The sequence below is a fragment of the Podarcis muralis genome, chromosome Z (genome assembly GCF_964188315.1).
Source record: "Podarcis muralis chromosome Z, rPodMur119.hap1.1, whole genome shotgun sequence".
Taxonomy (NCBI): Eukaryota; Metazoa; Chordata; class Lepidosauria; order Squamata; family Lacertidae; genus Podarcis; species Podarcis muralis.
Genome location: NC_135673.1, coordinates 40,122,412 through 40,130,485, shown reverse-complemented (window position 1 = coordinate 40,130,485; position 8,074 = coordinate 40,122,412). Strand labels below are relative to the sequence as shown.

The 8,074-nt window shown below is 44.6% G+C and overlaps 1 protein-coding gene across 1 annotated transcript; it reads left to right on the top strand.

Moving 5' to 3' along the window:
- Positions 1 to 349: 349 nt before the first annotated feature.
- PGRMC1 (progesterone receptor membrane component 1) lies at positions 350 to 7,701 on the top strand. The gene is made up of 3 exons (XM_028715318.2): positions 350 to 844; positions 5,148 to 5,303; positions 5,992 to 7,701. Exons 1-3 carry the CDS (start codon positions 505 to 507, stop codon positions 6,153 to 6,155), a joined length of 660 nt encoding a protein of 219 aa, XP_028571151.2. The 5' UTR covers positions 350 to 504; the 3' UTR covers positions 6,156 to 7,701.
- Positions 7,702 to 8,074: the final 373 nt, after the last annotated feature.

Below are 8,074 nucleotides of genomic sequence, written 5' to 3'. Positions count from 1 at the left end.
TTCAATGGAGTGCGTGCACTGCGTCATGTGATCAATTACGCGGGGGGGGGGGTGTATGTGTGTGCAAATATTCAATTCAAGTTGTCACTCCTGGCCTGATGTAATTGTTGGATAAGCCAGAGAAGTTTTTTTTGTCACTGTTTGATCGAAGCAATTTGTTCTACAACCTGAGTTGCATAGGGATCGGGTCCCTCTCTCCTCTCCCGCCCACCTGCGAACACTTTCCCGAAGCGCGGCGGCGCTTCAGTCTCCACCCCGTCTCCGGCTGCGCACCTCCCACCTCTCCGTACATTGGATCCCAGCTCATCCTGCGCCCGCCCCGGCTCCACCTCCTCTTCCTCTTTATATTCGCTCGCCTGGCCTGTTCCGAGTCCTGTTCCTTTGGATTCTTGCCTTGGATCTTTCTAAGCCAGGAGCTACCCCAGGAGCTAACCGAGAGACCACCGAGAGACCACTGTCTACAGATCCCGGACACACACGGCGAGCGCAAAAGTACCAGCCAGGATGTCTCAAGACGAGGCGGTGGCGGCGGCGGCAGCGGCGGGCAACGAGAACGCAGAGGCCGATGACCCGGGTCTGCTTATGGCGATCCTGAGCTCCCCGCTCAACCTGATGCTGCTGGGCCTTTGCTGCTACCTGCTCTACAAGATAATCCGGGGGGATCGGTCCCAGCCCATCCAGAAAAAAGACGACGAAGACGGGCCGCCGCTGCCCAAGCTCAAGCGCCGCGACTTCACTCTGGAAGAGCTGCGCCCCTTCGACGGCGTCCAGAACGAGCGTATCCTCATGGCCATTAACGGGAAGGTCTTCGACGTGTCCCGCGCCAGGAAGTTTTACGGGCCGGGTATGAGATATTTTTGCGCCCTTTCCGTCCCTAGTTACAGCGGGGGCGGGGGCGGGGGGGAGCGGGGCAGGCAGGCAGAAGTTCGTTGCGGGGGGGGGGGGAGGAGGGTGGTGGCGTGGTGGTTGCGAATTGTGCAATCTTGCATGGCACGCTCCGGGTCAGTCTGCCTGTTGAGTCAGTTTGCTTTAATTCCCGGCAAGGCCACTTTGGGCTAGCGTTGGAAATTGATTCAGTAGAGTCTTTCCAAACAAGCCAGTATTTCTTATATTGTAAGAGAGCAATTAGTCGCTTGCCGGAAAAACCACTTAAAACTGCCAAATGTTGCCTGTACGTGTTGGCTGAGAGGTCTACTCTAGAGGTTAGCCCCTGGCGGAGTTGCCTGGCGGGGCTTTTGCTCGCGGGGAAGCGTGTCTCGCTTTGCAGTCGAATTCGGTTTTTTAAAATATATATATATGTAGCTGAGATGATAGTTTCGAAGCAGAATGCTGTTGGGTCTAGGTTGAGGTTTGCGAGGCTTGAGCCTGCTTGTGTTTGCTTGGAAGAAAGTTCCACAGATTTCGGAGTCGCTTACTCAAGAGGAAATTGGGTAATAGCCAAGCTACAGGGCTGCCATAGGCCATGTCTAGACTTACTGAGCAGTTAATATTTGCTCTCGAGTAAGCTTTCGTTGGATCGGGGTATTTGCCTCCGTGCTGATCAGCACTTTATATCAATCTGGAATAACCAGTACAGTGGCAGCATTTGTTCATTTCCTCCCAAGAATGTATAATTTAAATCCAGGCTTCTGCTACAAGTTTGCATTTGAAGAATTTATTTTCTCTTTTCACTATCTTAATTCTGAGTTAGGTGTTGTGGTTTGGTGTCAGTGCCTAAAATCCTGACCCATTTGCTAAGTAAAAAACTGCTGCACCTGTAAATAGTGATTAAAATTGGATGATCTCATGCTTTGATGGCACCTCTATAATAATTTTTGGGTCGGCTGTTTCGTTGGGGCTCTATAATGTGTTGCGCCATCTACTTTCTCACTGTGTGTAAATATGAATTAAATAGTTGACCATTTTCCAGTTGATCAGCCATCCTGATTAAAACTGTGTGAGAGAGGGATTTAAACCATTGTGACAGGAATGGAGGAAATATTTATGTACTGTTATTACATTGTCATCAATTTACATGGCACTTTAGAGCAGTTTCCCAAACCTGGGTCTCCAGCTGTTTTTGGACTACAGTCCCCATCATTCCTGACCACTGGTCTTGGTAGCCAGGGATGGTGAGAGCTGGAGACCCTAAACAGTTGGAGACCCAAGTTTGGGAAACATTGCTTTACAATAGGGGCAAGGAATGTGGAGGCCAAATGCCTCTCTGTAAGCTATTCTTTGTTCCATCCCCTCATTTGAGTGCTTTTGTTGTTTGGAGAACATTATTCAACTGTGATACTGTCTGTCCACCTAGGCCAGTACTGTCTATTCTTGACCTGCAGCGGGCTTTCTGTGCAAAAAGCATGGGGGGGGGCCTGGGAGAGGGAAGGTGTGCACACCTGACTTGCGGTAGGAAGCAGTTGTGAAGCTCTGCCCCAGTTGTGATGGGAAATTGAGAGATGATTGTGAAGTGGGTGATGTTCAGTCGCTTCTTTGTTTCATTTTAAATTAGCAGCCAAAGCCCTTTAGGACTCCAGAGATTTGTTTGCCATGGTCCCCACATTAAAGTTGTGCCTGAAGCCTAGAACTGGTGTGCTGTTTCACAAAACCAAGATTTGTGTGACTCTGCAAAACGGGTTTCCAGGGCAGTGGAAAGAGAAACACAGAACGCGAGAGTCAGGTAGAAATTTGAAGGAAATCATGTTGGGTACACATATGAAAGGTTAGCATCTGGATTGGTGTCGGGTACAAGAGGTGGGCAGAAGATAGATCAGGCTGTATTGATATCTCTGGGTGATTTGCAGATTGGTATGGAATATCTGCAATTCCATCCAGAGATGTTAATACAGCCTGATCTACCTTCTGCCCACCTGTTGTTGTAGACTGCAACTAAGCTGCAGAAATGTGGGGGGGGGGACCCTTATTGGTAAGGAGCAGGCGTTTATTGTGAAAGTATTGTGTGCTCAATTCAGTTCCGGTGTTGGAAACAAATTCCTAGGCTTGGAATGCACTAGGGAGGCACCCCGTTCAAGGCACCACCTTGCTTTTTTCATTAATGCTATGTGTGTTGTGTGCCTGGCTCTTCAGTGGTAAATCCAACAAGACTAAAGTCTTCCTCATCTTTAGATTAAAATGCTCAGGTACTGGGAACACTGGGAAGAGGTACAATGAAACAGCCTTTCAGATGTAAGGAGAGACTCAGCCCAGTTCCCTTCCCCCTTGTTTCCCTGCCTAACCAGCCAGTCTTGTTCTGTAGAGGGGATTATACCCCAGGCACTGAAAGAAGGAGGGAGGTGACCACTCTGGCCTATTGTCTTTCTAGCCCCTCTCAAGGTGAGCTTTGCTTGGCATGCAATCCCTGTGGTTGCACAAGACCCAGAAGCTTCTCCCCAAACTTTCTCCATTCTCTCTCAACCCAGATGTTGGGCAAGCCGAAAGGCCAGAGTGTGCAGTCGCAGGATCTATACAGAGCCCTTTGTATAGCTAGCTAAACATATACCATGGCTCTTCCACAACTTTTGTTTTTTATTCAACTGTGGAAGATAGATGGATGATTATGATTAATTGTGGCCCGCTCTTTCTGCAAGAGCCTGGGGCCTAACTAGACTTTTGCAGGCAAATGAATGTTAACAAAATGGCAACAAACTGTTTTGTTGTTGCTGCTGCTGCATGGAAGTAAGAAAGGATTTTATTTCCAAAATAAAAGTTCCAATACAAGCAGCAGGTGGGGAAGCACCCTCTTAACCTCATCCATACCTCTCCCCCAATCACTTCACCACAAATCGCCCCCCTCCTATTGCTGATTTACAGTGAGGTAGCCATGGGTGTTTTCTCAGAGCTGCATACTTTGGAGTTCCTCCTATTTAATCCTCTCAACAAGCCTGCAAGGTAGGTTAGACTGAGAGCAACTGCCAGAATGTCAACCATGGCTGATTGGAGATCTGAAGTCTCAGATGCAACATGCCACTGAAGCTTGGAATGGCTTCAAAGTAATCTGCACTCATACCTTTTTGCTCCTGGTCGGCAAGCACTTTAATCTTTCGCCTGCCAAAACTTTCTATGTCCCTAAATGTTGTTTGGCAAATATTGTTTGGCAACAGTTTCATATGGCCTACTTTTTGCATAGTTTCTTTCTGCTACTCCTTGTTTCTTATTCACAATGTGCTGCCTGTTGTCTGTTGTTGTTGTTTACTTCTTTCTCACACACACCCCACCCCATTCCCTCCCCAAGAATAGATCATACTCTTCTTGAAAGTATCTCAGTAATTCCTACCAGGCAGCTTCAGAGCCTGGAATTTATAAGCCAATCTTAACGTATGTTTCTAGACCTCATGATGAAAGTGAATCTATGTTGGGGAAATTGAGGGGGATTCCCCCCTCCTCCCAATTTTTTTTTTTAACCCACAGATTTTGATTGTACATAAATTTTAAAATAAAATTATGGTGTTCCAGCAACAGTTCAGAGAAATCAGGGAGTGATGAACTAGGAAAGTTACTGATTTACGCTTTTATTGTCTAAAGTCCATAGAGAAGCCTGCCAGAATTGCATATACAGTGGGTGGGGGTGACCTTGCCCATTATGCCTGTGCTAACTCAAGACTTCCCCTAGGAAGACAGATGGGGAGCTGCATTTAATTCTAAGTTTTGGTGCAGACCAGGAATGTGGAGCCACTGGCCTCCCACAGGTCCCTGACCATCAGCCATTCTGGCTGGATGGAAAACTGTTTCTACATATTAGCAACACACACATATATATATTGGCCTATCCTGACCTCTTTTTCTTAATGGCAAGTGCTCCTGCTCAGAAAAAAAAGCATATTGGTTCCAGAAATGCATTCTGACTGTGCAGATAAAATACAGCTGATAGAACTGTATCAGGGTGTGTTGTTAATGTGTAGAAACAGTCCAGATCCAATGATCCCCAGATGGAGATGTCTGGTGCCATCCGGGCACCCAGGAGGCTTCACTTGGTCACAAGTGGTCAAAAGCCAGGTATCTGGGTAACTTCGGACACCTGTTTTAAGTACTCATGTCAAAAGTTTAGAGGCCAAATGGGAGGGGATGTGAGTGCAGGCATTTGGCATGTCATGTGTACTCTGACCTTGTTATCAAGTCCTTATGGTCAGGCAGGTATCAGCATTCTAATATCTCACTCTTTTTCTCTGAAGATGGTCCTTATGGGATTTTTGGTGGAAGGGATGCATCCAGAGGCCTTGCCACCTTCTGCCTGGATAGAGAGATTCTGAAGGAGGGACATGATGATCTTTCTGATCTTGATGCCACCCAGAGAGAGAACCTGAGCGACTGGGAACAACAGTTCGAATGTAAGTATTTCAAATGTTGTTGCCCCAAAACTTTTAATCTTCTACACCCTCCCACGAGATCATATTGGTCAATAACTGATTATGGATTGGGGATTGAACCCATCTCACTTTTTTCCTAAACGAGTTGGCCATTGTTTTCCAGATGAATTTGTTTTACATTAGCATTAACTAAAAAACAGTGCTATTAGTACGATTCCATACATAGCACGATTCCAAGCATCTTTACTCAGAAGCAAATCCCTGAAGACAGGTTTGGGGAACCTTTGGCCTTCTGGATGAAGTTGGGACTACAGCGCTCATTCCTGACCTTGGTTCTGCTGGCTGAGGCTAACTGGAGTTTGTGAGTCCTGCATCATCCAGAATGCCACAGGTTGAAGTTGAATGGAATTGGTTCTTTGGGAAAGTGCAGTTAGGATTGCTGCCGCAAGACAGAGGAGCTATTTTAATGCAAACCCATGGAAATTTTCTGCAGGTATTTGCCTAAAAACCTGTCATCTTCTTGGCACACACAATCCAAAATTTCCTGTTGCAGAATCTAAACAGAACGGGTTTCTGTTGACTTCACTATTGGTATCTAGGATGTTCTAACCTTACATTTAAAGCGACACCACAACTGCCTCCCAAAAAAGTGTTGGTACCCAAAGTTTGTGGATGTTTACTAAAGTATTTTTCTTTGGTCTTCATTCAGTTAAATACCACTACGTGGGCAAGCTGCTGAAGGATGGGGAAGAGCACACTGTATATTCAGATGATGAAGAAGGAAAAGCCCAAGAAGGAGGAAAGCCCCAAGAAGAAGGAAAAGCCCAAGAAGAAGAGAAACCCAAGGATGCTCAGGCTCGGAAGGATGATTAGTGGAGAATGATCTTGAAATTGTTATGGGGTTTTTTTTGTTTAAATCTTGCATTCCGATTTTCTCTCAGTCTAAACACCAGTTTTGGTTTTAGAAATAGTATGTGAATTATCTTTAATTAAATACATTTAAATCTACATTCCTACATAACCTTGCCAAGTCGGCACTAAACTTCTTAAATTAAAGATAATGTGATACAAATTTGGCAAATGGGGTTACAACAGAACCCAGTTCTTTGGTAAATAAAGGGGGCAGCCACCCAAGTCTTGATGCTGTGCAGTTTCCATACATTTAATGGTGCTTCCCAAAATGCCTCCAGCTTGGTAGATAGCGAATGGCAAGTATTTGTTAAGGTAGAGTTTTTCTCCCTTTCCTGTATTCATGGTGAATCGAAGGGGATCAAAAAGCTTTCCATTCCTTTACAGCAGCAATGTTGTTATTTTATTTTTTTTAAATCTGACCTCTGTTTATTAACTACAGCTCCACCATAACCCATATTCGGGCACATATTCTCAATTTATGTCTACTGCAGGTTGCTTCTGTATGGTTTACTCAGAATATTGAATACTGTTAATATTTGGGATTAGGGGCTATTATATGGTTCCTTAGTGATGTATTGCTCCAAATATGGGGTATATATAAACATCTGCCTTTGCTGGGTCAACCCAATGGCGAAAGCCCCTGCATCAGATTTCATTAGAACGGTCTGGGAGCAAGCAGGATCCATGAACACTGGACCTGGAAAAAATCCACCAATGCAGCCTCAAACAAATGATAAAACAACAGCTTCAAAACCTGCAGAAAGACTTGTTTAGGTCTGAGGAATATCTTCCTTGATGTTAGTGTATGTTGTGGAGCCTTGATTAGATAGCCATAGTTCATGTATGGCTTAAAATTTGATTTTGTGAAGCCTGAACTGCATCCTTAGCTGAGAGGTTCTTTGGAAGCTCACCAGCATACACTGGATTACAGTGCTTAAGGATTAGACAACCATTGCTTCAAAGATGCTTGGCTCACCATTACTGTACAGCTGCAGGGTGCTCTCAGCTTCTGTGCCTGTATGAGCTGACTCTGTACCACAGAACCCTTGCAAAGTGCAGAAGACAAAAATGAAATTAGGATTGGCCTTACTATGGGTAAATAGCTTGAAACAACAAGCACACAGACCCATTTAGATAACCCCAACAGTGGGAATGATTGGACTAAGGTTAGTGTACCAATGTGTTCTATTTTTTACATGACTTAGTTTCTTTCCTGCATTCTTTATACAAAGCAATAAGTGGTGTCTCTTTGAATTTCCAGTATGATAAAGAACGAAAGTTCAGCTGCTGCTGGATATTCTCAGTTTCTAATGCAAGATTTTGTTAGATTTTTTTTTTTTTTTTTTGTCACTTGTTGGGTGAAGTATATCATGACCTACCCCTGGAAGGTTAACTGATAGTACTCTAAATGATGTTTAATTGTACCGCTGTGTCTCTTGGGGGGTTGTTTCCAACTCAAGACGCATGCATTTGTTTTCTAAATGGCAAAATAAAATCTTCCTTAAAAGTTGGCGCCTCATTGTCTGATTGAAAACTAACGAGCAGTAATTAGCACTCCTGTGTCACAGGAAATGGAAGTGTTTATAATGGAATCTCTCACTTGTGTGCCTTCCAATCCTCCTCAAGAAATAAGCCGTGGGTTTCTAATCAGATATTTATTTCAGTCTTCACACATTCAGTAGAGCAAGGCTGAAGCTACTTCACAGCTTTGCAACACAATATAAGAAATTGAGTAAGAACAGCCCTGTGGAAGGGCAAGATACATAACTTTCTGTAACACATACAACACAAGCCCTCTCTCCAATGTACTGGTTTGTTCACACAACTAAAGTGTTCTTATTCTATTGACAAGAGTCAACTGAAGCCACTAAGCAGAAGAT